This window comes from Neodiprion lecontei, chromosome 1 (assembly GCF_021901455.1).
Source record: "Neodiprion lecontei isolate iyNeoLeco1 chromosome 1, iyNeoLeco1.1, whole genome shotgun sequence".
Lineage (NCBI taxonomy): Eukaryota > Metazoa > Arthropoda > Insecta > Hymenoptera > Diprionidae > Neodiprion > Neodiprion lecontei.
Window position 1 is genome coordinate 21,454,611 of NC_060260.1, and position 27,578 is coordinate 21,482,188.

Consider the following 27,578-nt stretch of genomic DNA (forward strand, 5'->3'; position numbering starts at 1 on the left):
CGCGCGACCAACTAGTTGCGTTCACAATGTTGTTGTGAACATTCCGCCCGCCTCACTTTGTGTGCATAGTGATGTTGTTGTCATTCTTCTGCAGCAATTGGGAGGAGAACTATCTTGGTGATTGGTCTGGTCAGCGTGGTTGCGGCGGTTTTCATGACGGCAACTCTGATCAGACTGTCGTTTCCTGGTAGCGTTTCGATGATTCGTCCCAGCGGCCATTTTGATGGAGGAGTATTTTCGTTTCGGAGGAGGCAGAGACGACCCTTTTTTATGTTGTTCTTTGCGTGGAGCCATTTGTTTCTTGGGATGAGGCTTTGGATGTATTCGCGGGACCATCTTGTCCAAAAGTGATCTCGCATCTGGGTGAGTTGTTGCCAGCGAGACAATCGTGATGTTGGTGTGTCCTCAAGCGTTGGTTAAGGAACTGCGTTGAGGGGTGCACCGATGAGAAAATGACCAGGGGTTAAGGACGAATACGTCGTCAGGATCATCAGTTAGTGCGCTGAGAGGTCGAGAGTTTAGGCACGCTTCGATTTGTCAGAGGACGGTGCTCATTTCTTCGTATGTGAGCGAAGCGTCTCCGATGACTCGGCGAAGATGAAACTTCGTAGATTTCACGGCAGCTTCCCAGAGCCCGCCAAAGTGTGGAGCTGCTGGTGGGTTGAACCGCCAAGTGATGCCCAGTTGAGCGAGCTCCTTTGTGAAGGAGTTGTGTTCGCTCGTTGCAGCTTTGATCAGCTGTTTCAGCTCAGTGTTTGCGCCTACGAAGTTGGTACCCCGGTCGCTGTAGAGCTCGGTGCAGAGTCCTCTTCTTGATATGAATCGTTTTAAAGCTGCTGTGAGGGCTTGCGTGGAATAGTCGGAAGCGATGTCTAAGTGCACAGCTTTGGTCACCATGCATACGAAGATGACGAAGAAGGCCTTGGTGGTCTTGTGCCCTCGTCCTGGTGAAGTCTTCAAGGCGATTGGTCCTGCGTAGTCAACTCCAGTGAATTGGAACGGTCTTGCTGGAGTTACTCGTGACCGCGATAAATTTCCCATGAGTTGTTGCGGTGGCTCCGCCCGCCATCACGTACATGTGACACATTGGCGTATGCGTGATTTGATGAGGTTTCGTCCTCGGGGGATCCAATACCGCTGGCGTAATGTTCCTAGGACGAGTTGAACCCCGCCATGTAGTGTCTTCATGTGCAGGTGATCTATCAACAAAGATGAGAATTTTGAATCATGTGGCAGGATTATTGGGTGTTTCTCGTCGAGGGAAAGTAAGGAATGTTTAAGTCTTCCTCCGACTCGTAGAATGCCTTTGTCATCGAGGCAGGGAGTGAGGGATATTAGTGAACTTCCCTTTTTGATGCTGCCGGCTGCAAGGTGTCTGAGTTCTTCCCTCCAATGGTGTTGTTGGATGATTTTTAGCCACGTGATCTCGGCTTGGATGATCTCGGCTGGGGACACGAAATTTCCGTGATTGCGGTTTTGGGGAAGCCAACGTCTACACCAAGCGGTGATCCTGAGCAGCTTGCTGTAGCTGGAGAACAGACTGAGCATCTCGGGTTCAGTTGGTGGTTCTCTGGCTGTTGCTGCATGGGCTGTTCACCTCCCTTCTGGAAGGTTGTCAAGATCTGTCTGGAGATTACTCCGTGGAGGTTTCTCGTCATTGGAAAGAAACTCTGGTCCCTTCCACCAAAGTTGGTGTGTGAGTAGGTCCCGTGGTGAGAGCCCTCGTGATGCGCCATCCGCTGGGTTGTGCTGACTCGGGATGTGGTTCCATTGGGCTTCTGGAAGCAGCGTTTGGATCTCAGCGACTCGGTTTGCGACGTATGTCTTCCATCTCCGTGGAGGCGACTGGATCCAGCCCAGTGTGACAGTGGAGTCTGTCCACAAGTATGATGTGATATTATTCCAGTTGGTCAGCTTGAGGGTGTGGTGAGCCAACTTAGTGAGGAGATGTGCCGCACAAAGTTCCAGCCGAGGGAGTGACACCTGTTTTAGTGGTGCGACCTTGCCTTTTGCTGCTATCAATGATGTTTCGCTACGGCCGTTTTCCTGTAGAGCTCTTAAGTAGAGCACGGCTGCGTAGGCTTGTTCGGAGGCGTCTGAGAACCCATGGAGTTCTATTCTGTTGGTCCGAATTAGCCAGCGGGGGATGCGAATGTTGGAGAGTGTTGTCCATTGGTCGTGAAACTGCCTCCAGTCTTGTGAGATGTGTTGAGGAAGAGGATCATCCCACTTGGCGTTGATCAACCATGTTCACTGGATGGTGATTTTTGCTCGAGTTGTTACGGGTGTGAGCCATCCTAATGGATCGAAGAGTTGAGCAGCCTGAGATAAAATTGATCGCTTCGTAATAGCTTTGGTGGTGGTTGGTTGGACGGTGAACAGGAAGGTGTCCGATTGCTGGCTCCATTGAAGCCCTAGAGTGGAGTGAGTTTCTTCTGTAAGAGCCCAAGACATGTTGCCCTTTACCAAACGATCTGACTCTGGAATGTGTGTGAGCAGAGTGGAGTCATTTGACATCCATTTCTTGAGTGGGAATCCGCCCGCCATGCATATCTCCCGAAGTTCCTTTTGAAGACTGAGCAGTTGCGTTTGATTTTCTGCCCCAGTGAGGATGTCATCAACGTAGATGTCTCGTTGAAGAGTAGATGCTCCAAGTGGGAATTTTGCCTGCTCATCATGAGTCAGTTGTCGGATGGTCCTGATGGCTAGGAAGGGAGCGCAAGCGAGACCGTACATCACGGTGTTGAGTCGGTATTCGCGTGGGCCTTGATCTTCCTCGGTTTTCCACAGTATTCTTTGGAGGTCTCTGTCGTCTGGATGTACGAGAATCTGTCTGTACATTTTCTCGATGTCAGCAGCGATGACGAAGCGATGGGTTCTCCATCTGAGCAAGACGTCAGATAGAGCTGGCAGCAGATTCTCTCCCTTTAGCAGGAAATGGTTGAGAGAGATTCCTTGGTGAGTTAGGCAGGATCCGTTGAACACTACTCGAAGTGGTGTAGTGGTGCTGGACTCTCGCCACACTTCGCGATGAGGAAGGTAGCAGACGTTGCTAGTTGGCTTGGGTCGTTCGGCCACCTCCATGTGTTTGATGGCTTCGTAGGTGGACATGAACTCGTGGTAATGTGGCTCAAGCCCCTTGTTGTGTCTAAAGCGCTTGAAGGTGTAATTGAGACTTCTTTCGGCAGCTCTCCGGGTGTCCGACAAGTCCATTGTCCTTGATGACGTTGGTAGTCGCACGATGTAGCGACCTTCGGGTGCTCGGGAGTGTCCGGTGGCGTATGTCTCCTCGCAAATTCGCTCGTCGGATGTCAAGGAAGGAGGAGCGTTAGGTAGTTCCTCCTGTTCCCAGAACCGTCGAACCATGGATGATAGCGAGTCCTTCGTTGAACAGTGGTGACTCACTGTAGTATTGGTGGATGCGTTTGACGCACTGGTGGTGCCTGATAAAATCCATCCGAAGATGGTTTTCTGGACGATGGGTTGATTTCTGCCTCCCTTCCGGAGACCGGTGTCCATGATTTGAGCATAGATGTCGGCCCCGAGGAGGACGTCGATGGGATCGGAGGCTTCGAAGTCTGGATCTGCTAGATCGAGACCCTTGATGTGACTCCACTCCCGCCTAGATGCTTCTACGTTGTTGCCGTAGAGTGTCAGTTTGGGGAGGATCAGTGCTGTCGTTACAATGGTGGTGTCCTTGTGACAAGCTGTAACCTTCAGCTCGACTTTCCCCTTTGCTGTTGCGGTTTGGACTCCACCAACTCCGCATACGGCGATTGATGCTTTCGTTCGAGTGATGTGGAGGCGTTGTGTTAGCCTCTCGGTGATCATGCTCGTGTCGGAACCTTGATCGATGAGTGCACGTGTATGGTGCAAGTTGCCGAAGCGATCTGCTACCCGGATGCGGGCTGTGGCTAGCAGAACGGACACTCTCGTTGATGGGCGCTGCTTGGCAATGAGGCAATTAGCTGAGGTTGCTGGCTTAGGAGCGGCCAAGGCATCGTGCAGCGTGGTGTAATGTCCCTCCGAGCAAGTTCGGCACGTCTTCTTGGATGGACATTCGTGGTGATTGTGTTTGCCCAGGCAGTTGGTGCAGCGGTTGTGTTGCGAAATTATGCTCAACAGTTCCCTGGCTGGTTTGTCCTTGTAGGTTGGGCAGAACATAATGTAGTGTGCCTGGTTACAGATGATGCAGCTTTCCGTGGGTGCACTGCGTCTCTGCTCTTGGTCGGGTTCGCTTGCCTTCTTCTTCCCATTGTTGTTCTGGGCGTGATGTGCATTTTTTCACCGTGGTGATGGCTCGGGAGGTTTCTGTTCTCCCTTTGGTTGCTGGATTGCCTCAAGCGTCTGGATTCGGCGTTCGAGGAAGTTCCTGAGGTGTTTGTAGGTAGGAGGCTCCGTTGTCTCGGCGATAGAGGCCTCCCAATCTCGAAGTGTTTTGTTGTCGAATAGTTCGACCACCAGGAAGACATACTAGTCCTCGTGCTGCCCGATGGGTCTTCCAATGGCGTCAAGTGAGCTGCTGGTTGAGATCATGCCGTGGAAGATCCTTTGAAGTTCGCTTGCTGATTTCGCCTTTGCCTTTGGGATTGATGTGAATTTGGTGAGGCATGATCTAATCAATGCCCTTTTGTTTTCGTACAAGCCGCTCAACGTGTTCCACGCTTGTTTGTAGTTTTCTGCAGTGATGCTGAGAGTTTTTATCAATAAGTTGGCCTCCCCCTTCAGGCTCGCCTTAAGGTAGTGGAGTTTCTCGACTTTGCTGATAGATGCATCCTGGTCGATTAGAGATTTGAACAGGTCTCTGAAGGATGGCCAGTCTTCGTAATTGCCCGAGAACATTGGCAGCTGGATGCGAGGTAGTGAAGCTCGGCTGTTGCTCTGCTGTGGTTGGGTGCTTGCAGAAGAATTCTTTGGTTCTCCTGTTAGCCTTGTAGCAAAGTCCACGAGCGTGCTGCGTTGAGACATGTACTCTTCTTCCACCAGTGATGAGAATGTTGCGTAATCGTGCTTCTTTAACTCATCCTTGAATTTGTTGAGAAGAACTTCGTGTTGACTCTCGAATTTCTTCCAGTATTTGTCGAGATTGAAGATGCGTGCTTGGTCGGCTCCGGCGCTGATGTTTGCTTGGCCGGTCTTCCTGAGGTTCTCGACCATCCTTGCGATCCTTCCATGTAGCTCCGTCTGGCTCCGGATCAGCTCTTCGAATGAACGATCCATGATTGCGGTGGGTGGTTATATACGAAGACAAAGGTGCTGTGTTGCTCTCTGGTTGCTGAAGCGTTGACCTTGTCTTCTGTATCCGGCTCGAAGGACCAATAAATGTTCGCTATTTGTTGTTAGCTAGTAGTTCGACCGAGCCGCGTGGAAGGAGTGGGTCGCTGTAGTCAAAGATGAGTTTTTGGTTTTATTATATGTACATCTTATTTATTACCTATTTTTATTTACATGCATACAAGTTTTAATGTATTGGTTGCCACGCGAGGGAAGGGGTGGTCGTCGTCCGATTGTACCGCAGTGGAGGCTGTAGTGAGGATGTGATGCGTTGAGTGGGCTCGGTCCTCGGGGGCGGCATATACCGGCTTTCCGGGGAGCTCGTCGGTGTCGGGGGGCGGCGATTCTCCGGCTCGGTGGTCTTTTCCGGAGACTCCTACTCGCTATCCAACTGGGTTGTCTGGGTGGCCGTCGAGACGTAGCAGCGCTGTGGTTCGGGGAACGGAGAGACCGCTGCTGGAATGCGGCGAAAGTAGCTCGGTGACGTCACTCTCGCTTTCCTCACGTCCCACAATGAGAGCAGCACTGCCGGGGGCCTGGTGAGAGGCCTTGACGGGAGGTCTATTTGATGCAACACCCACGGAGCTGGAGGGTTGCAGGCTGTTGTGCTTCGGAGTAGGCTGGCTGGTGCCAGGGAAACAGGGTCCGTCATGCAGGAGGGTCTGCGTCAGGTCTGGAGTGTAGCGTTGCGTAGCGTAGCGTTGCGTAGCGTAGCGTCGTGTAACGTAGCGTAGCGTCGTAGCGTAGCGTAGCGTGTCTGTTAAGGGCGGTCAATTCTGGCGAACCCGAAGTGTCCTGCCGATCGGTCCGATCGGTCGTCTCTTATCGCAGCCTCGGTTGGTCTTCAGCAGCGGGAGACCACGTTGGCTGATTACGCAACGCGCTGGGCTGCGTGGGTGGCGTAAGCGACGCGCGTGACGTAACACTTTCTTCTGTGTCGCGCGACTAGAAAGTGTGAAATGCTTGTTGCGGCGCGTGGGTTGTAAGGCGCGCGACAAACTAGTTGCGTTCACAATGTTGTTGTGAACACACGGTTTTGTAACGAATAGGCAGGACAGAAAAAGATATACGGTACTTAAATTAAGCAGTGATCAAGTAAACCATAAAATATGAGAAGCGATTATAAAACACATGCGAAATACAAAAATTGTAATCGTTATCACATTACCAGAATTATCAGAAATATACAAAGGCAGGGAATTATGAATTACAAGGTAAATTCAAGGAAACAGGTCAAGTAGAGAATTATTATGAAATATAGATACTAACAGATAATACGTAGTCTCTAGTTGCGGTAAGTGCGAGAAGAAAGAAAGGTAATATTCGGTACGATAAAAGAAAACTTCGGGATTAAGACAAATAATATTCAAGAGAATTAATATGCAACATACGACAAATCAAAGAGACTACGGACAACTACGATCAGCGATATTAGCGAAGAAAATAATGAAAAAGATGTTATGCGATACGGCACAATACTCCAATGTCAAATGAACGACGAGCGGGAACCCGCGGCGATGTAAGATCGCTCACGCGGTACACTCACTAAGATAAATCAATCAAAGGTAATAGGTAAAGAGACAGTTATGAATTAATCAAAGAAAGTATAGCGAAACAGTAATGTTCAATAACTAAGATAAGAATTGATTAATTAACGGAACACGCTGCTATACAGCGATATTAGACATTTAGGTATTCTCGACGAGAAAGATAATAAAATGAAGCAATAGTCACTAACAATGCGTAAGTAATAGTCAACCAGTGGCGAAGTTACTTGCAATAAGAAATAGAAAGGGACAAGATAAGAGATAATAGAGAATAAGGTACGAGCCCAGGTGGCTCACGCAGACTAACTGCAAGATAGAGATAAAGAGAGAGAGATAAAGATACGATATATTGCAAGTAATTTCGTGGCTTCACAAAATAGAAAAGAAACCTTACTTACGTAAGAAAGTAGATAGAAAAGGCACCGAAGATGCGGTAACAAAAGCGAGAAACTGAATTTACGATATGAGAGATACAAGAGATAGTAATAGCGGTACGATATAGCGATAGCACGTCTTCTTAGAGTGAAAACTGAACGTAGAGTGTCAAGACGAGCGATGATCCTGATTTTCGTTGCGCTGCTGTCACGTGATTTTTCCTCAAATTTCCGATATTCTAATTGGACCAGCAGGTCGCGTAGGTCTGGTTTACGGGTAGGCGGCGATAATCCCTCGCCGCTTGTTTTTCTTCTTCCTCGACGACAGGTCTCGAGGTATCGGGACGTCGAAAGGTGGTCGGAGATGTTTACCCTCAGCCGTGCTACATCGTTGGTGAGAGGGGAGGTCGTACCGCTCATGTGTTGCGATATCGAGGTGTGCAATAATATTACGTCACCGATCTCTTGGACTTGCGACCGACTGTACTTCACTTCTTGCTTTACTGGTACTCCCCGTTGTAGCTATTTCGTTGGCGCTGCATCTCGGCCCTCGCTCATTGAAGCCCTCATGCCGGAACGATCTGGTGGTGATGGCCCTCAACCCGGATCCCCACACTATATCCACCAGATCCACGTGGTCAGCATAGTCTAGGCTATTCCACGCCGCAGTCCTTCGATAGGACGTTTCGTGAAGGGAAAACCGTCCTCTATTTAATAGACAACGACTTAGTAGGTGTCATGGTCGGTTCAGCTCCAGGCTGATAAGTATCGTCGACGGGAGGCTTTGTTGTGTTTTTGACGCACAGCCCTGTACGCCGTCTGGCGATGCATCCGAGCGGTAGAAGCATTCATTCGTGGTTCGGCTCCTGGCCGATAAGTCTTAAATAGTTGGAGGTACTGTTTGTGCATCACGCACGACCCTGTTCGACAACTAGATAGGCATCCATCGGGAGTGGTTCCAGCGGTATTCGTTCGTCTGTAGTCGGTGGTGGTCGGTGTTGAGCTGGTACGTGACCCCTGTGAGACAGCGTCCTGGTATCTCGAAGCGGAGGTCTCGTAGGTGGTTCTCGTAAAGCGTTACAGAATTAGAAAATAGAATAAAATTAGCTTAATAAAGAGAAATTAACTTAAAGATAATTAGTCGTTCATTTTTGGAGTATTGGTCTTAGACATGCTTTCGTTATTTTTGGCGATATTTGTACCTAGGGGAGTGCGATAATTAAACAATGTGACGGGGTACGAAATACCACGTCACAATATATACAAGGTAGTTATTTCAATGGTTGCCACGCGAGGGAAGGTGTGGTCGTAGTCCTGTTGCACCGCGGTGGAGACTGCAGGGATGAAGTGCAGCGATGAATTGGTGCAGTCCTTGGTGGTGGCGTATATCGGCTTTCCGGAGAGCTAGGCGGTGTTGGAGGGCGGCGATTCTCCGGTACGGTTGCTCGTTGTGGAGACTCCCACTCGCTGTCAGACGGTGTCGTCTGGGTGGCCGTTAACACGTAGGTGCTTTGAGGCTATGGAAATGGAGAGACCGCTGCCGGAATGCTGCAGTAGTAGCTTGGTGACGTTACTCTCGCTCTTCTTACGTCCCACAGTGATAGCAGGATCGCTGGTGGCCTAGTCAGAGGCCTTGATGGGAGGTCCACACGGTGAAGCACCCACGGAGCTGGTGGGTTGTGTGAACTTGTCTTTTGGGTTGGACTGGCTGTTGCCAGTTGAACAGAGTCCGTCATGCAGTTGTCAAAAGTCTTCGTGCTGGTCTGTGATCGTAGCGTGGCGTGGCGTCGCGTGGTGTGGCGTAGCGTAGCAGTGCAGTTAGTTCGTCTGGTCTCTTATCGCAGCCTCGGTTGGTCTTCAGCAGCGGGAGACCACGTTGGCTGATTACGCGACGTGCTCGGCTGCGTGGGTGGCGTGAGCGGCGCGCGTGACGTAATACTTTCTTCTGTGTCGCGCGACTAGAAAGCGTGAAACGCTTGTTGCGGTGTGTGGGTTGTGAGGCGCGCGACCGACTAGTTGCTTCACAAGGTTGTTGTGAACAATCAGTTAGTAATAAGGTGGCGATCAGCGCCCGTAGGCATAAGCAATTTTATTTCTTTTTGTTTTTTTTTTGTTTGATTTAATACCGATCACGGACAGCGTCGGCCGAGAAGTCGGTTCCGTTTCTGTCGAGGAGTTTATTATTAAGTTGGCGATTAGCGCTATTCTGTAGAGGACGATCGCGGGCAGCGTGTCGGGTCCTATTTTGTTTTTGGTTTTTGTAAATTAGCGGTTATGATTAAGACAGCGACTAGCGCACATAGGCCGTAGAGGTCTTCCAGATTTATTAATTTTTTTTTTGTTCTTGTTCTCTCTTTTCTTTTATTTTTTTTTGTATTATCGCTAGCTGGAAATATATTGTCTAATTTCATTATTGCTTTGTGAAATAACGTGTTGGCGTACGTGTGACGTGTTTCTCTCTACCCAAAAATTACCCCTCCTCTCTCCGCGGTACTGAGCTATCGAGTATATAGTCGTAGTATATCGTATTATCGATTTCGAGGCGTGTTGATCACGCCAGGCGCTCAACAAATTTCGCGATATTGTTTCAGATCCAGGGTACATCGTGGACGCCGATTTATTGTGCACGCGGTAAGTTCTCGGTCATTTTCTCCGAGTGACCGAGGAGCGGAAAAAATCCACGTCACAATATATATATATATATATATACATTCGAGTTTGCGCTAAATAGCACACATCACGTATGAAGTTCTGACGAAATAAAGCCCGCGAACAAACTCGAAACGTTTCAATATATATATATATATATATGTATGTATATAAATGCTATTTAGTGCAAACTCGAATGTAATATTAATTTTAAGAGTCTCCTGTCTCTGGGATAGAGCTGCAGAATTCGGTCTCCGGACCCAGAAGGAAGGTGGAAAATGATTACTTGTCGATCGTGTGATCAACTCCTGGAAAAGCTTGAACTGTTTGACCGCTTCAACTTGGTTTCCGAGATAGCCTCAGAAATTGTTTCCTCACTCTCATGTGCAAAGGCACGAGTGGAATAAACCCATCATCATAGGCCGTGTAAACGGTCGAGGGTCAAACTTAGTCTGCGTGTGTGAAGCACGCACAGATCAATCGCTCTGAGAGGTTGACTCGGGATGCGAAATATTTATTTCCGGAAAGGAAATATTGCAATGATACGTGAATGTTTTGTTCCCGTGAGGCGGGATAAGAGACAGGATGAAAAGTTTTGAATTTATTTTTCAGGTGATCTTTAAGAGATTTTCGATAATCTAGGAAGGGATAGTTTTTCCTTATTTACTCTGATATCAATTAGGTTTGCCTACGGCAAGACTGACTATTAATTGCGTGATAGCACGTTGGTCAGAAGGACGGTATTTGATAATGCTGGATAGTCGTTGACTAATCGGTTTTGTGATTGATAATGATTCGTTTAGTGGGAACTAAGACAGAATATCATTTGTGTGATAGCATGGTAGTCAGAGGGACGGTATTCGATAATGAGGAATCGTCGCTGACAGTTGATTTTGATATTATAATTATTCGTCAAGATAGTACTGAAACAGAATATTACTTGTGTGATAGCATAGTAGTCAGAAGGAGTTTGATAGTAATTCAGTTTGCGTATGGCAAGACTGAATATTACTAGCGTGGTAGTTAAAGAAAAGGGAATTCTACGCAAACGTACCTTCACCTGTATTAAGACATTCAGTCGCAATGACCGTGACTCTCTACGGGTTCCGGTGTCCTACCTATGGGTCAGGGGATTGTGAGACGATCACCGTATCTGAGCTATAAGGTCAGACGAAATGCTGTTCTTCACTCAGACACGGCTCCCTAGTACCTAAGGAGTTTTTTATTGAAAACAAATAAAAAATATTAGTACGCTGAATGCCCTCCTTTGATGGGAAGTAGTGTTGAGGATTCCTTGAACGGGTACTCCACGTCTCCTGATCGTGGGTCCTTGGTATCCGGCTCCTCGTAGAAATGGGAAGCTCCGTGAGTTTGATCACGGATGGGTCTTCGCGTAGAAGACTTCGTAGATCTATCCGGGCGGTTGCACAATAGGTGATAGATAGCTAGAACCACATTTGCCCTCGTCTTTTATACTCTTACTGTCTAGTTACGCCGTTTTCGGGGATAGAGATTAGTCGCGTCCCCTGAAGAAGGGGTACGGTAAATCGTGCGATTTGATTGGGTTCCCGGTATGTAGTGGGGTTATCGAGTGGACAGTGAGATTTGGGCTCGGGTTTACCAAGCAAAATATTAGAGGGCACGCGCTGAACCCCAGGTGTCGGTACGCCAGCCAGGCGTCCCGTCACATCGCCCTTCCAGTTTTTTGTTTTTTTTTGCATAACCTTGGAAGGCTCATGCATTTAGGAAAAAAAAATGAAAAATAAAACTTGTTTGTTTTTAACTTATCTATTTCGGGGTATAGTACACCGTCCCGTAGGGATTTTACCGCGCATACGCTTTCGGATGGTGGCCTCGTTGATTTCTTCCGGCTGTATGGGTTCACGTTTTTTCGTTTCGGGGATCTGGATCACCTGCGTGTGATCACGAGCGATCTTCCCATATCCCGGGTCGGACCTGACCTGCCCTAAATCCGCGATACTCCTGAGATATCCGGACCCTTTTTTCTCCCCCGGTGTTATCCGAGATGGGATGAATTTGAGAAGGATATTTGTAGTTTTTCCGTGATAGCCCACCGGTTCTCGCGTCCCAATGCCGCGTTCCTCCTTCTGTTTTTTCTCGTCTCTTTCCAGATAATCGAAATAACACCCCTCGGTTTCGGTTTACCGTGAATTGCGTTTGATTTTAACGTAATTCATACGTGGTTTGGCCGGTTGGTATGGCCGAGGTGTTAGCACGCGCCCGGTGAAAGAGTTCCCTGTCTGAGTACCGACGTCTCGTGACATGTCGCTTCAGTGTTTCCCGGTTTACTGAAAGACGTGCCTTTTTAAATTGTCTGGTTGGTATACGACAAAGGTTAAAAGAAAATTGGGGGGAAGTCACCCCTAGGTGCTGGTCGCGAACTGTTCTACACTAGGCGTGTTATATGGACGCAAGTCGCTCGCGTGGCACAATCCCCTTTCCCTGTCGGAATTCGGCTAGGAGAGTATGTATGATGTCTCTTGCACTTTTGCCTTAACATAATACGGACCCTTATACAATGGTAGAAATTTTGCTACTGTTTTTGTTACGGGATTCGAGATAGCTAAGGCCCTAGCCAATACGGGATCACCGACTTTGAAATGTCTGAATTTGTGTTTTTTGTTGAGTTTTTCGGCACTTTGCCCTCTTATTCGCGAGATATTCTCGCGCACACGGAAGATGAGGTTTTCATGTGGGAGAGATTTTTTTTTTTACATTATGAATTCATTCTTGCCATGGTCTCGGAGGCTTTTTTCCCGTATGCAGTTCGATAGGCGAAATACCAGTGGCTTCGTGATGTGTCTGATTAATACAGTCCTCAACTGCACTCAACCACCGATACCAAGTATTATGCTTTTCGGTTACTAAGGTTCGAGACAATCGTGCTAATCCTCTGTTTGTTCATTCAAGCAGTATCTCGATTTCTCGATCGACCGCTTCCCTGTATGCTAGAGGCGCTGGATAAGGCATGGCTTTGAATGGATCGTGTGGTATAACTTTAGTTCGTGCCGATATGCCTTGAGGAGTCCCGGAATTTCGGAAGATACACCTTTGTGTTTCTCAAGAAGTTCCTGGACTCTTACTTTTTGTTCGCATGATGATTCTTTCAATTCATTTGTTTTTGTTTTTATTTCGTCGAGGGTTATTTCTGACCTGGTCCACGGAAGGACTTGGATTTGACGAAGCTGAGCAGACGTACTCGTTTGGTCGTCATTGAACGCTATGATTTGTTTGTTTTGCAAGGTATCTAGTGACTCGAGCGATATACATTGCTTATTGAGATCAATTATGGATTTGTTCTTGTTTAGAAAGTCTGCCCCGAGTATACATGACTGTAAGAGTTTCGGTACAATTATTAAGGCGACTTTTACTATAAAATTTTTTATTTTTACTGTGACAAAAATTTGGTGTGTTACTTTTACTGCCCTTCCAGACGTTGCACTGCGAACTGAAACTCCGGCTAGTGGAAGAGTGGGACAGATTTTAAATTCCTTCTGATGTTCTAGGAAGAATTCTGACGATATAACGCTAATCTCACTCCCGGTATCAATGAGTGCTTTTGTGGGAATGTTTTCCACAGTAATGTTAAGGAAGGGGCTAGTTACGCGTGTCGAGACTGTGGTGTCGTTCTCTTCTAACAACGCTTCTCGTGTGTTTTCTCCGAAGCCTAGCGTCACCTCATGGATCGCGGGATCTATTGAGGCGACGCCTGCTCGTTTCCCTCCTCGTCTATGGTTTCTTCGGATGCGAGATTGTCATTTAAATCTACTGTTTCCCCGAGTTCGCGTATGTTTTTGGTGACTTCTCTTGGGGGAAATGTTCTCCTTGAGTTGTCACGAGGAGGTTGATAAGTCCTATTTTCATTGCTTGGGTGATTCGTAGCTTGATGGTTGCTATTTCTCTCATCCGGTTTTTTATACTGAGTTTGGAAGCGATTGAAGGTTTCGGGTTTTGTTCTCTCGCGATTTCTCGGCCCTTCCTCATCGTATGAGGATAATAAGTCTAAGAAATCCGCGATATTACTGATCCCGAGCGTCCGCGTTGATACTCTAATGTCCTCGGGAAAGTGTCTTTTTATTTTTTTTATGATTTCGCTCTCGCTGAGCAGAGGACATAACTCTCGCGCTAATTCGATGATTGACAGTGCGTAAGCTAATCTCGTCATTTTGTTTGTTGGGTCATACCAGTCAAATTCTAATTTTCTCCTCACCGAATTTTGTCACTCTTCGCTCCAGAATCGACGAGCGAATTGTCTCTCGAATTCTCCCCAGTGTATGATTCCCTCTCTTACTATCTTCCACCATTGCAGAGCTAGTCCCTGCAAGCATTGATTTATGAGTGTTTTGAAACGATACCGTGGTAAAAATACGTCTCGGTAATCCCTCAAATCGACGAGAAATTGCATGGGTAGCTCGGAATTTCTTCCTGAAAAAGTGGGAGGTTCGATCTTTAAAGAGTTACTCATCGTGTTTGTGTTCGCGGGTCCTACCATATCATGGCTATGTTGTCGTAATAGGTCGAACCGTACACGCGCTTCACGCTCGTTGCGAGACAAGTGTTGTGTGTATTCGATACTGTCCCCCCTCTGAGTATCCCTACGGGACTCGCGCTCTCGTCGATCTGTTTCTACGCGTATCGCCGGGTTAGAGGGATTTTCGAATTCCCGCGTTCTTCTCGTAGAGTTAAAGGGTACTTGGCTATAGCTACTACCTAACAGTGGATCATGTGTTTCATGATATGTATTCATTGATGAGAGCACGAACTCTTGCATCGTTTCAAGACCCGTGTTTAGGCTCTCATTGAGACGGTGAAGATCTGGCAGGTGTGAGCACTGATCTATTTTTTGTTGCTTTTGCATTTGTTGTACTATGTCCATTATTGATTGTAACGTGATGTTTTCTGTATCTATTGGAGAAGGGGAACCTGATGCCTGAGAACGAGGACCGACGTTTGTTCTCCGCGGGTGTCGATCGTTCGCGAGTGTGGCATCGTTCCTTTCTCTGTTGCGGAGTGGCTCGATATTGCTCTCGTCGCATACCGCATCGTTGTTTTGATTATGGCTATCTATCTCGATCACTGGTTCGAGCGATGTAAGAACTGACGGCTCTATTGTTGACATGTTTTCAAAATTTTCGAAACACGCGTTATTGATATTTTGATACTTCGCAAGGTTGTCGTGTGATGATCGACGACCCTTTTTTTTTTACTTTTGGTACTGTTATCGTTTCTTATCTCGGGTTTTACCTTGAGAGGTACTTTGTTTATTTTGTTTCTCGAGAAGAATATTCTCGTTTCCACGGGAAAATTCTCCAGCCTAAACTCTCGCGGGTCCTGTCACGGTCGCCAATTGAAACGTTTCGAGTTTGTTCGCGGGCTTTATTTCGTCAGAACTTCATACGTGATGTGTGCTATTTAGCGCAAACTCGAATGTAATATTAATTTTAAGAGTCTCCTATCTCTGGGATAGAGCTGCAGGATTAGGTCTCTGGACCCGGAAGGAAGGTGGAGAATGATTACTTGTCGATCGTGTGATCAACTCCTGGAAAAGCTTGAACTGTTTGACCGTGTCACATGCGGAGCGGTCTCGCACGCGACGACTTAACCCTCTAGGTATCTAGGTAGAGGTTTATATTTATTTTTTATGTGGGTTAGGAGGTGAACGTCCTCTACAGGGCGTTCCCGGGAATAGGATTAGAGGATTTCAATTTATCGAACCAAAATGTTTATGATGGAAAGCCAAATGAAAATGTTTAATAAAATCAAATGAAGTAAAAGCAGAGAATTTTGAGACAAGGAAGCTTACAATATTCTTTATCTTAATGTTACTCTCTCTCTCTCTCTCTCTCTCACTTACTGTTCGGTGGTTCGGCTTCGAACTCGCTGAACAGCTCACACCTTCACACTCACATTCGCTTACAACTACACTGCTCTAAGGAGTTCGTGGCTTGAAGTTCTGCACTTATTACTAGCTTCACAATCTAATCGTCGGTGTCGGAAAAACGACTTATAGCTCTACACGCGGCAGCTTAGAAGGAGCCGGGTTCCGTTGATGTCGTTTCTTAAGCGGTCTCAAACGGGACTAACCTCGCTTGTTCGTCCGACACCCCTTGGAACGTCGGGCGGCGAGCGAGGTTTTTGCTGAGTTTGCAATTTTGGAATAAAGGCTCGCCTCGCGACGGTCATCCTCGAAGCGCGTGATCTCGCGCTCGCCTCATCCCGGTGTTGATTACACCCGGGATCTGGCGGGCGCGAAGACGCTGACGTTGCTGGCCGTCCAACTACGCCGTTGCGCTCGGTTGTTCCACGAACTGTTTTGTAATGAAATATTTTATGTAGATTAACTAATATATTTACGCTATGGTTCCTTGCCTCTAAAGATATTAATAACTGACATTATTTATGATATATACAGTGTAAATATGCGGCGCACGTGACATCCCTCCCCCCTTAGGTGTCGATGCCCCCATCGACTCGGTGCGCTGAGCCGACGGTGACGCAGACACTGGAGGGTTGGCTCACCGCTAACCGCATATTTTGTACAATCGGTAGTTACATTGTTTGTGCATCGCACATGCGCTTTTTCATGACCCACGCACACACACGACACTTTCTGGCTTTGGTTATATCACTCACTTGTCACTTCACTGCTGGCTCGTCGCTCGGCTGTCCTTGCGCCTCGCCAGCTGCGTCGCCCTCGTGAGTCTGGTCTTCTTCTGGTTCTTCTGGTCCTTGGCGTCCTCGGGTGTCCTCAGACGGCCTCGGTGTCCTCGTCTTCTTCGGTCTCGGCTTGCTCGGCTTGGAGGGTCGCGGGTGGAGTTCCGCCCGGCGGTTCCTCCCACCGGATCAGGTCCTCCACGACCTCTGATTCATGTTGCAGGACGTCCGCGAGGTTCGCCAGGGATTCTGGCGTTGCGGGCGGCGTTTCGCCGGCCGGTTCTTCCCAGCCGATCAAATTGCCTTCCACTGGTGCATCCTCCTTTGCGGGTCCAAGGAGCTGGTCCATTTCCCTCTGGAGCGTAAACCAGCGCCCCATGATTCGCGAACGGACTGCGGGGATCATGACTCTGCTCAACCTTCTGTAATCTATTAAGAAGGGAGCCTCTTCTCCCTCTAAGATGACCAGGTGGTCGGTTTGGACTCCCTTTTCTTTGGTGTCCCGCCTGGTTTGAACTCCCCTCTCTTTGGTGTTGGCAGCTAGACGCCGTCGTGACGTCGTCGCCTGCACAGGTGCGTCGTTTTGCCGTCTTGAGTTGACCTCTTGGGTGGCTCTGGGAGCTGCTCGTGCGGCGGGGGCTTGCTTCTCGCCGAGGAGGCGACCGAAGGCTTCCACGCGGTGGCCCGCGTGTAGACCCGGTCTGTTGCCGACACTCTCGCCGCAGAGGGTGCAACTGGTGTTTGCCGACCTCCGGCGTGAGAGGTAGCGCTCCAAGTAGCACTCCTTTCAGTGCTGGTCGTTTTCTTTCCTCCCGCAGGTCGGGCAGATGCCGCGCCTCACTTTGTCCACCGCGCGGGTCATCGTCGCTGACGTCGTTTTCGCCGGCGGAAGTACCTTCGCCAACTTCGGCGAGGCGGTCGAGGCCGCCGCCTCAGCCGGTGCTGGTGCTGGTTCTGGTGCCGGTGCTCGTATCGCCATCTCGTACTTCGATAGGCACGAGATTGCGTGGCTCAGCTGCTCACTTCCTGGCCGTTCGGTTGCACATAGAGGGCAGGGGCTGAGGTCGGAACCACCTGCCCGGTCTGCCCATCTCAGGTAGCAATTTATCCAGTTGGCGCAACTCGTCTGGCTCTCGCGGCAGACCGCGCACGCCTTATTAGCTGTCGCCCTGGTGAACGTGCGGAGGTAGTTTGCGTCGGACATTTTGTTGATTTCGAAATGCACTGAATTCCTTTCCAAAGTTCTCGCGACTGCTCGGGTCTGACTTCAGGAGTCGAACGGCGTTGGTTAATCCCTCTGAGGCCCTCTGGCTCTCCTTCTCCTTGGTGTTGTGGTGGGAGAAGTCTCGATGTCATCTAGGGTGTTATTCTCCTAATATGCCACCTCAGCCTCTTGGCGGGGAAGGGGACAGGAAGACTCTCCTCTTTTTCCTTTGGGTTGACCCGTTGTTCCTTCCCTTTCCACTTCGTACTTTGTACGCGGAGCAATTCCTGGAGCAGCGCTCGGGTTTCCGACGCCGCCGTGGTCTCGACGCGTTGCCTGTTTTGTCTGGGCTAGCTCAATATCTTTGTAATGAGTTGCATGAGCCGTACGCTTCGGGCGTCCACAGGGCAACCCAATCCACTTCGCCATCTTGTAGAGGTTGGCTCGCCATATGTAGGTAACCAATATTATTCCGAGAAGGAGGTCCAGGGCAAACCCGGTCGTAAACAAGACGTGCTGTTCCTCCTTGTCACGGCGGTGGCTGCCGATTTCTGAGAGTCGTTGTTGCACGTCGTCTAGGGATTCGTCAGCACGTGACATTCTCCATGCTGAGCCCTTCCTGGCATATTGCGACAATATGTTGCCTTCTCCCGAGTTTTCTAATTTTCCCTTCAACGGTTCTCCGAAGCTTGGGGCAATGAGAGAGATGTTCGGTGAAATCTCCGGCGCGTAAAAGTATTGTTCGCGACTCTTGTAAGCGCGCATTCCAGTGAGGGAGGTACTTCGGGTGCGTCCAACACAGTCAGCGCTGAGGTGGAGTATCCCGGCACCTTCCAACGTGGTGAGATTTCCATCCTTGCCGGACAGAGTATATGGAGATGTTCCGGTGCATGCAGTGAATAGAGCCATCCACCCTGGGAGGGTAGATGCTTCCAGAACGAGTCGTCCGTCGTTTGAATCCTCACATCGCAGTGCCTGTACGCGTCGATTGAGGGGTTTATTAGCATCATTACCTCGCATTGCCGCGATGTCGATACCTCCTTCAGAGGGGTCTCCAACGAGTAAATGTAACGGCGCTCCACACTGATGCATTCATTAATATATACGGAGTCTGCCATAAAGTATGTGCGGCGGTCCGCCGACACAACTATGTACGGCGTCGACGGTTGAATATGAGCTGATCCGTTCAGTAGCGTTCCGCGTTGTGAGGCTGGCCACGCGTGCATGCGGTAAAGGTGATAAGCCGCTCGCTCGAGCAGGGGGATATGAACCACGATAAGGATCCTGCCCGAGTGAAACACAATATCCGTATTAACAACGCGGGATAACGATTCTCCTCGTAGGTATTCGGTCGCGAGGGGGAATTCAAAATCGGGTGCCCGAGTCTGTATTTCCTTCGTGATGGCGGTTAGCTGAGTCGCTGTTAACATGCTAGGATCGTAACGTCCTTCTCTAGCCATTGATATCGCGAGCAAATACTTCTCGCTTGTCTCAATATATTGCTTGACCTTTGCTTCCACCTGGTACGCGAAGTTCGCTAAGACATTACGGCGCATCATCATACTCGTCTGGTTGGAGAGTTGATTGATTCGTGCATGCAGCTTATCAACCATGTCTAGTTCCATCAGATGTTCTCGATGTAGTTCCTGGAATCTCGAGTGGGTCACGTGAATTTCTTTACTGATTATTTGAGTTAAATTGGATTGATCATTAAACAATCGATCGATCTGTGCGCTGATATACGTTGCATCTTCTTCATTCATTGTGCCGAATAGCGATTTGCTAAGCGACCCAATGAAACCTAGCGGCACCGATCGCTTCTTCATAGTTCGGATTCTTAATGGCTTAATTGGTGCGCTAAGTCTGGAATTGTGAGAAATGGCTTCAAGGTTATCTGCCATTTCTTTAGCGCGCTGCCTGAGTCCTTGAAGGTAGTCCAAGTTCGTCATTTCACGGCAGGCCTCCCTGGTCGTGACCCGGCAGCATGCCTTGAATGCTTCGTTTAACTGCCTCTCAGCAGGGGGTGAATCCGTAGTGAAAGCGTCTATATCCATAAACACGGTGACTCTCCAGTCCACGTGTTGCAGGCGGAGGGGGGCCACCCTCTCGTAGTAAATTCCTGGTTGATCTTCCGTTGGTGTTACGTGATATGCGTTGTTGCTACGAAGCTCTCCGGCGGCCAGGGCCGTCGAAGCTAGAAGCACCCACACGCACATCGTCGTTCGAATTGGTGGTCGGTGACTCGCACTCCTACACTGGTTGTTTATGCGTCTCGCTTTCTCACTCCCGCACTCTTCTGCGAACACATGCAGACAACATGTTTACACACGCTTTATTTGTATACTCTCACACTCATACTTGCGCACTCTCACACACATGTTTGCTTTCGCTTACGGCAATTACTGCGTAGCTCATCTGTACTTTACGATATATTTTTTTATGGTGCAACTTCAGTAAACTGGCTAGCGGCTTATACCACTGCCAGTTTTACCTTGTCGACATGCTTCCTTATCCTTTTCCCATTTTCTGCTTCCAGTATTACAGTGCTATGGTCAGTTACCTGGACAATTTTATAGTGGCCATGATATTGGGAGTCGAACTTACCCTTACGAGGTTCCTTAAGGACATAGGCAAGGTCGCTCACTTTACCTGGGAAAGGACGAACTTTCTTGTCGTAATATTTTTTGGTTATTTCTTTCGCGCGATTCTGATTTTCACCGGCCATTTCGCGTATTTCGGAGAGGCGTTTTATTAACTCGATAATATACGAATTATACGTTGATAATTTATCGTCCACGGGGAACTGACTCGCTAGCCGAGGCAGCCTCCCGTACACGATTTCGTAAGGGGTGAAATTTGTCGCCTCGTGCACGCTAGTGTTATACGATAATTCCGCGTAAGGCAACAAACGGTCCCAATCGTCGTACGTACCTGCATACTGCTTTATGTATTCCGCTAACAGTATGTGACTTCGTTCGAGCGCTCCGTTCGTTTGTGGTCGATAGCCGGAAGTCGTTACTTGTTTTATATGATAGATTTTGGACATTTCGCGTAATAGATTTCCGGTGAAGGCTGCTCCGCGATCAGTAAGGATCGCTCGCGGAGCTCCAAATTGCGCAATTAATCGCCTCGCCATAGCCTCGGCGATCGTAGTCGCTTTTAAATCGGGTATCGGTTCTGCTAAACAATACTTCGATAGGTGGTCTTGCATGGTTAGTATGTGTTTATTGCCATGTGGTGTTGTCGGCAACGGACCCACCGTATCGAGTGATACCTTATCAAAAACGTCAGCCGGCGTATCAGTAATGAGCATCGGCTCGCGCGTCTTAGCTCGAACCAATTTACGTTCCTGACAGCCTTTGCAACGACGGATATAATTTCGCACTTCGTTTCTCAGCGAAGGCCAATAAAAACGTTCTCGGATTTTGCGATAGGTTTTGGTTACCCCTCGATGGCCTTTGACAAGACTCGCGTGGAATTCTTCAATTATTTGCGAGTGTTGTTCATCCGGTGGCCGTCGAATTGTACCGTAGCATATCGTGGTGACTATGTTAGTTTTACCGAGTATCCTGTTCAACCAGTCGAGCAATTTCGTGTGCGGTAATTCGTCCGTATAATCTCCCGAGCGTGAAATACGAACCGACTTCACGGCCGCTTGTTGAAGGGCGAATTTAATTTTTGAGTCCCTTGAATATGTGCTCGGCGTCGGTTTCGTCGTAGTACCGCTTTTTAATAACAATACTATAAATTTTATTGGACCCATATGGAGTCACCGCTATTTGTCCGATTGATAAGTTCCGGTCTTTAATTGTTTGTCCATCTACCCTACCTAGGTCGGCGAGTAGTTTTCCTACTGAGGTTGATAGTTCTCCATCCGCAGAGATGAAATGAGCTAAATTATCCGGTTTATACGTTAGGCATTCTCGCGAGCCTATTATCGTACTTGTTTTTGCTATATATTTTTCTCGCTCAGGTTCCTCTTCACTGGACGAGTCCAGTGAAGACGACGTGATCAAGGACGAATTCGTGTCCTTTGATCCTATTATGATGGGATCATCGGGAAAGGTTATGAATTTGCTTTTATTCCCGCTGGAATTTTCGGGAAGTGGAGCACGTGGTGACGCACGTGGTCGGTACGTTGTAGATTTTGCAGCCGGGGCCGCATCGTTGCTGGGCAATGACCATCTCACCGTGTGGCGGGGAGCGGGCAGTACAGAGGTCCGAGTGGGCTGTAAGGTGTCGGGTTCGCGCTCGAGTCCCGCGGCCATACTTGTCTTGGGTCTCACTCTCGCACTCACTCGCGGCATACTCTCTCTATCAGCTGGTGGCTCATCGCTCTCGTCGTCCGCCTCCGTTCCTTCTTCTACCGTGCGTGATGATGTCTTCTCCCTCGCACTCAGCCGCCGTACTAATTCCTGGTCCGATGGTGACATGAACCTATTTTCTAACGCTTTTAAGCGGCTGGCAAGCTCGGCATCTCCGGCGATGTCATCGAAAGGGTCTTGTTCTTGGAGAATCTGCCGAGCCTCCTCTTCCACCTCATCCTCCTCCGACAGATGATTAGGCCAGTCAAATTCTGTTTTATCAGGCCCTTTTTTGGGATTGCGGGAGGATTTGGTGTGATGTCGCTCTTCCAAACGCCTTAATGATTCGTTGAATTTGTTAATTGAATCTTCGAGAGTTGCCGTTACCGTCTTCATGCTATCTGCTTCCGATTCCTCCGTGCTTCCATCAGAATCGTTGCTGGGGGTGGTGAACGCAACCGTGATTGCAGCAGACCTCTGGTCAGACGTCGCGCTTGCGGATTCCGATGAGAACGCCGGTTCTTGGGAACCTCCGAGGGGCTTGACCTCTACGGGGGGTGGAGACTTTGGCCTTTTCGGAGGGAGTAACAGTGAGGGCAACATACTGCGGTGTAAGCGCTGTATGGGTGGCCCTGAGCTCTCGGATTCGGATCCGGAGGGTTTCGCGTCGGCGGGAGGCGGGCGCCTCGCGGGTCTTGTAACGACCTTCCCGCGTGTGCGTCTCGCCACCGGGCCTGAGCTCTCCGAGCTCCCCTCTCCTCTTTCAGGTACTGTTGGCACCGTAGGCACGCTGCGTAGACGCGAACGTGTGCGCGCCGCTACGATTGATGCGTCGGCCTTGGACGGGCCAGCTGATGTCTCAGGTGTCGACACTTCTGTGCTGGACGTCGGGTCTTTACGAGTACCGAAAGGTTTTGAAGATAAAGGCAAAACTTGAGCTTGCTGAGGGACGTTCGTCTCTACGTCCGAATCACTTGAAGACGAGCTTTTCTTTGGGTTTACGGGATTACGGGAGAGTGCATCGGCATTTACATTTTCACGCCCTGGCTTATGTTGGAATTCGTAATCGTATTTACATAATGTAATTTTCCATCGGTTGAGCCTCTTGCCTGGGTTTAGCGTAGAACGCATCTATTTGAGAGGCTCGTGATCGCTTACGAGCTTAAATTTTCTTCCATACAGATATGTGGAGAAATGTTCAATTGAATCGATTATGGCCAGACACTCTTGTTCCGTAGTTCCGTAATTCTTTTCAGCGTTAGTGATGATTCTAGAGTGGTAAGCGACCGGTAGATCGTGGCCATCGTGAATTTGCGACAACACTGCTCCGAGTGCAAATTCCGAGGCACCGGTCGTCAAGATAAAATGTTTGGATAGATCGGGATATTGTAAGATTGGTTCGCGACAGAGGGCCTTGCGAAGCTTGCGAAAGCTGTTTTTCTGCTCTCGCTCCCATACGAATGGTTTTCCCTTTTTGAGCAAGTCTGATAAGGGCTTGGATCTGGCGGCGAAATCCGGAATAAATCGGCGGTAATAACCGGCGAGTCCCAGAAATTGCCGCACGTTTTTCTGCGTCTTCGGGTGCGGGAATTTACGCACTGCCTCTAGCTTCTTCGGGTCCATTCGCAACCCGTCGCGGCTAACGATATGCCCGAGATACGCGACTTCGCTACGCAAGAACTCGCATTTGTCTGGTTCGAGGACGAGATTAGCTTCCTCCAGACGTTGCATAAGACGACGGATTTTAATCTTATGCTCCTCGAGAGTTTCCGCAAATACTACAATATCGTTGAGATACACGAACAGTTCTGTCCCCTGCAACCCAATCAGCACCCGATCCACCAGGCGCTGAAAGGTCGCGGGCGCGTTTTTGAGGCCTTCGGGCATGCGAGCGTACTCGTAGTGCCCGTTTATTGTGGAAAACGCTGTCTTTGGACCGTCTCTCCGATCCATCGGGATCTGCTGGAAACCGCTCCCTAAATCGAATGTCGAAAAGTACATAGCTTTTCCCAGCTGTTCGAGTATTTCTATCATATTCGGGAGGGGGTCGCGTCGGAAATCGTCTTCTCGTTCAATTTACGGAAATCAATGACCATGCGCATCCGCGGATTCCCTTGAGAATCGGGTTTTTTAGGAACTATCCAGACCGGCGAGTTATACGGGGAGCGTGAATGAACAATTATTCCCTCGCTTAGCTTTTTCTCAACTTGCCGTTCCAGTTCCGACCGATACACCACAGGAAATCTGTATTGTTTCGCGTTTACCGGGAGCTCGTCCACCGTCGGGATCCGATGGCGAACTTGATCCGTGCATCGCAATCTATCGCCTGGTAGCTTATACATGTGAGGGTATTCCTCGATGAGATTTATAAATTGTGCGCGCTCTACCTCATTGAGCCTATCTAATCGCAATAATTTAATTCTGGCTTCTACTCGATCCGTCGGCGGAGTAGTCTCTACACCGCTACCGTCGGAGCTTTCGCCGCTCCAATAGCCGTCCTCCCGATAGTGCTCGAAATCTTCGAGTTCCTGAGGCTCGATTTCTAATTCGATGTCGTCGAACAGCGTGTTTATTGCTAAGACGTAGCACGATCCTCCCGCAGGAGTAACGATACTCTCTCCGATAAACACACCCGGTTGAGTCTCGATTCGCGGTGAGTATCCCTCCTTCAGATTCGCGTTCTTTAAAGGGATGCTTATTTGCTCACTCGTACGCGCGCGCAGTTTATAACTTTGTTTCTCTGAAGCGATTTTCGCCGCTAACACGCGCTTTGTAGGTTCTGCGTCGGAAGGAGGTAGGCCTATGAAAGGCTTAGGTCGGATGGGATCGCTTGAGGTAACTAGAGTATCATGGTGGAATGAAATTTCGGCTTTTTCCGCGAAAAAATAAGGTTTACCGATTAACGCGTCGCTTCTCAGTGGCAGGTTTCGTAACACATAAAACTTGGCTGGTTTTTCAGAGATGTGGAGGACAACTGAGCCGAGTGTCGGAATATCCGATTCCTCTAATCCTGTTACCCATATTTTATCGTCAGTGTTTACAATTAAGTCTGGATCGAGGGCATTTTGTTTAATTAAGCTGGCTGATGAACCCGTGTCAAGAAAGAATTTTCCCTTCCTGTCACGAAGTTCGGGAGCACTTAGTTCGACTACTGGGCTCTCCTGGTCGGTGGGGGTCCAGAGAACGAGACATCGTTCTCCAGGAACCTCACTAACTGTTGGTGTTCTCGGGGTCGACTCGACTCGCTCACTCCGGTCGGGCTCGCAGGGGAATTTGCCCGGCGAGCCCCGGGACAGTTTAAAGGCTCCCTTTGCGGGGAACGTCCCGGAGGTGACCGTTGCATTAACGGGCAGCACGGGCAACCCCTGTTTTGTTTACAGCAATATGTATATCCGTAAGGTGTTGTGACGGGTTTTGAGTCCGCACGAATAATATGGGGGGGGGGAGACAATTAGAGACGGGGCGGATATAATTGGTAAAACTTGATGTGTATATTTGAGCAAAAGGGGCCGACTTAAACTAAGAAAAATACAAAGGGTTGTAGACTCGAACGGGGGCTGATCACGCCTCAGCCCTTAGCGTTTCTTAATACTAACTTACAGGTACGCGCGCGGGGGGGGGGGGGGGGGGGGGAAGAGTGGGTGAGGTGCCGGGGAGTGTGAAGTCGGGAGGGTTGGGATTGCGAGGGGATGGGGTGGTGTAGCGTGACGTGGAGTGTGAGGTAGAAAGGGTCGGTATTGCGAGGGGAGGAGCAGATCGGCGGTATAATGCAGGCTGACCTGGTGTCGTTGGCGTGTGTGTGTAACGGTGTTGAGTGGGGCGTCTGTGTTCCCGGTCTCGTCGTTCTCTCTCTCTTTCTCTCTCGTTCTATCTCTCTCTTCCTCGTTCTTTCTCTCTCTTCCTCGTTCTTTCTCTGGTCACGTCTATCCTGCAGGTAGGGTGCTGTCGTACTGAATCTGGCGCTCGGCTCTGCCGAGCGTCGGGGGGGCTTCGGTGATGTTCGGGTCTTTCCCGACGGGACAGGGCTCACCCGTTCGGCTCTTCCCCGCGGGTTTGGGGTTTGTTGTGACTTGCACTCTAGGTGCAACGTCACAGTGTTAACGGACTAGAATATGATTTTCCCGTGGCAGCCTCGCGGTTATCAGACGTTTGCGCGGGTTTAAAAAAAAATCCGGTAGCCGGTTGTGGTGACTGGCTTCGATAAGCAGACGTCGGTTTACCTTCCCAAGCCGTCGGCGACGGAGTTCGGGAGTTATAGCGAGCGTAAAGAACACGCGCCGATTCGTCCTGGCTCGAATCAATTCCTTTCCATTGGCTGCTTCGAAGCGCTAGCTTTTCGGCTATTTGGAAAGCTGCTTCGAGACTTTCCGGCTCTCGCAAATCTACCGCGGCTCCAATATGGGTAGGCAACCCTCTTATGAACGAACCTAGCGCGATTCGATGTAGCGGGTCCCGGTTCAATTCTGGCGGATCGACGCCAAAATATGACCTGAACGCGCTTCTTCCCCCGCTTAGCAAAATTCGGACTTTGTCGTAAAATTTCCCGACGGTTTGATCGCGTTTCATTCGGACCGTCGACAGCGCCTCTGCATAGTAATCGTAGGTATGTCCGCGGGCGAGTTGATTCTTCAACAGTTTCACCAACCCGGCCATGCTCTCGATCTTCTCGCCGTAGATGCAGTTTCGCGCGTCCCCGCGTAATCGCGATATTACTGCGCCGAGGTTCTGCGATTCTGCCGCGGCTGGCACGAACATGGACGCGTTTTGGATGTCTTGCAAAAAATCCCGTAACGGCATGTTCTTCCCGTCAAATTCGGGAATATTCGCGAAATTATTTTGAATAGTCAAATTTTCCACCATAGTGGAGACACTGGCGACCAGGTCGGCCGTCATATCGGCGGCGTCTCTGGCCTGAGCGTGATTTGGCATGTTGGTAAGTCCGGGGGTAGGGAAGGATATCGAAAGGATAAGCGATTCTATTACGTATAGTTTGACTCCCTCGTTTGTTAAAAATAAGAAAAATTCGAAAAATTTTTGTGGTTTTGAATTCCAACTAAAAAAATTGAATCCTCGATTCCAATTCCCAAGGAAAATCACCTCTCATCCCACTTCTGACATCAGTTCAGTCTATCACGTGCGGAGCGGTCTCGCACGCGACGGCTTCAACCCTCTGAGTTCTTACAGAGGTTTATATTTATTTTTTAGGTGGGTTGGGAGGTGAACGTCCTCTACAGGGCGTTCCCTGGGAATAGGTTTGGAAGATTTTAATTTATCGTACCAATGTTTTGATGGAAAGCAAAGTCAAAATGTTTAATAGCTCAAAAACTAAAAAGCAGAGAAGGTTCGAAACAAGGAAGCTTACAATATGTTCTTAATCTAGTTGTTTCCACTCATTCAACTACTCACTTTTCGGTGGTTACAGTCCGAATGGCTCACGCTCTCACACGATTATACTCAATAGTAACACTCACATACGCTTATCACTACACTTCTCTAAGGAGTTCGTGGCTTAATGCTTGCACTTATTTTCGCTTCGTAAGACTGACACCGC

The 27,578-nt window shown here is 49.0% G+C and overlaps 3 protein-coding genes across 3 annotated transcripts; all 3 read right to left on the reverse strand.

Moving 5' to 3' along the window:
• Positions 1 to 537: 537 nt before the first annotated feature.
• On the reverse strand, positions 538 to 4,164 carry LOC107219039. Its single transcript, XM_046746646.1, has 4 exons — positions 2,255 to 4,164; positions 1,598 to 2,119; positions 1,018 to 1,199; positions 538 to 971 (listed from the first exon to the last, which is right to left on the reverse strand). Exons 1-4 carry the CDS (start codon positions 4,162 to 4,164, stop codon positions 538 to 540), a joined length of 3,048 nt encoding a protein of 1,015 aa, XP_046602602.1.
• A 309-nt stretch (positions 4,165 to 4,473) lies between these two features.
• LOC107219038 lies at positions 4,474 to 5,157 on the reverse strand. The gene has a single exon (XM_015657104.2). The coding sequence runs from the start codon at positions 5,155 to 5,157 to the stop codon at positions 4,474 to 4,476; it is 684 nt and encodes a 227-aa protein (XP_015512590.2).
• Positions 5,158 to 21,394: 16,237 nt separating this feature from the next.
• Positions 21,395 to 23,158, reverse strand: LOC124296607 (cell wall protein DAN4-like). Its single transcript, XM_046746648.1, has one exon. It carries the CDS (start codon positions 23,156 to 23,158, stop codon positions 21,395 to 21,397), a length of 1,764 nt encoding a protein of 587 aa, XP_046602604.1.
• Between the last annotated feature and the right edge of the window lie 4,420 nt (positions 23,159 to 27,578).

Bases quoted from the DNA above. Each gene is read 5' to 3' on its own strand.
- LOC107219039 (XM_046746646.1), bottom strand. From the start codon at position 4,164: ATGTTCTGCCCAACCTACAAGGACAAACCAGCCAGGGAACTGTTGAGC. The intron at 2,120-2,254 runs GTGAACATGGTT...TCGGACCAACAG, and splicing joins CGAGCAAAAATCACCATCCA to AATAGAACTCCATGGGTTCT. The intron at 972-1,017 runs GTAACTCCAGCA...TTGACTACGCAG, and splicing joins GAAATTTATCGCGGTCACGA to GACCAATCGCCTTGAAGACT.
- LOC107219038 (XM_015657104.2), bottom strand. From the start codon at position 5,157: ATGGTCGAGAACCTCAGGAAGACCGGCCAAGCAAACATCAGCGCCGGA.
- LOC124296607 (XM_046746648.1), bottom strand. From the start codon at position 23,158: ATGCGTTCTACGCTAAACCCAGGCAAGAGGCTCAACCGATGGAAAATT.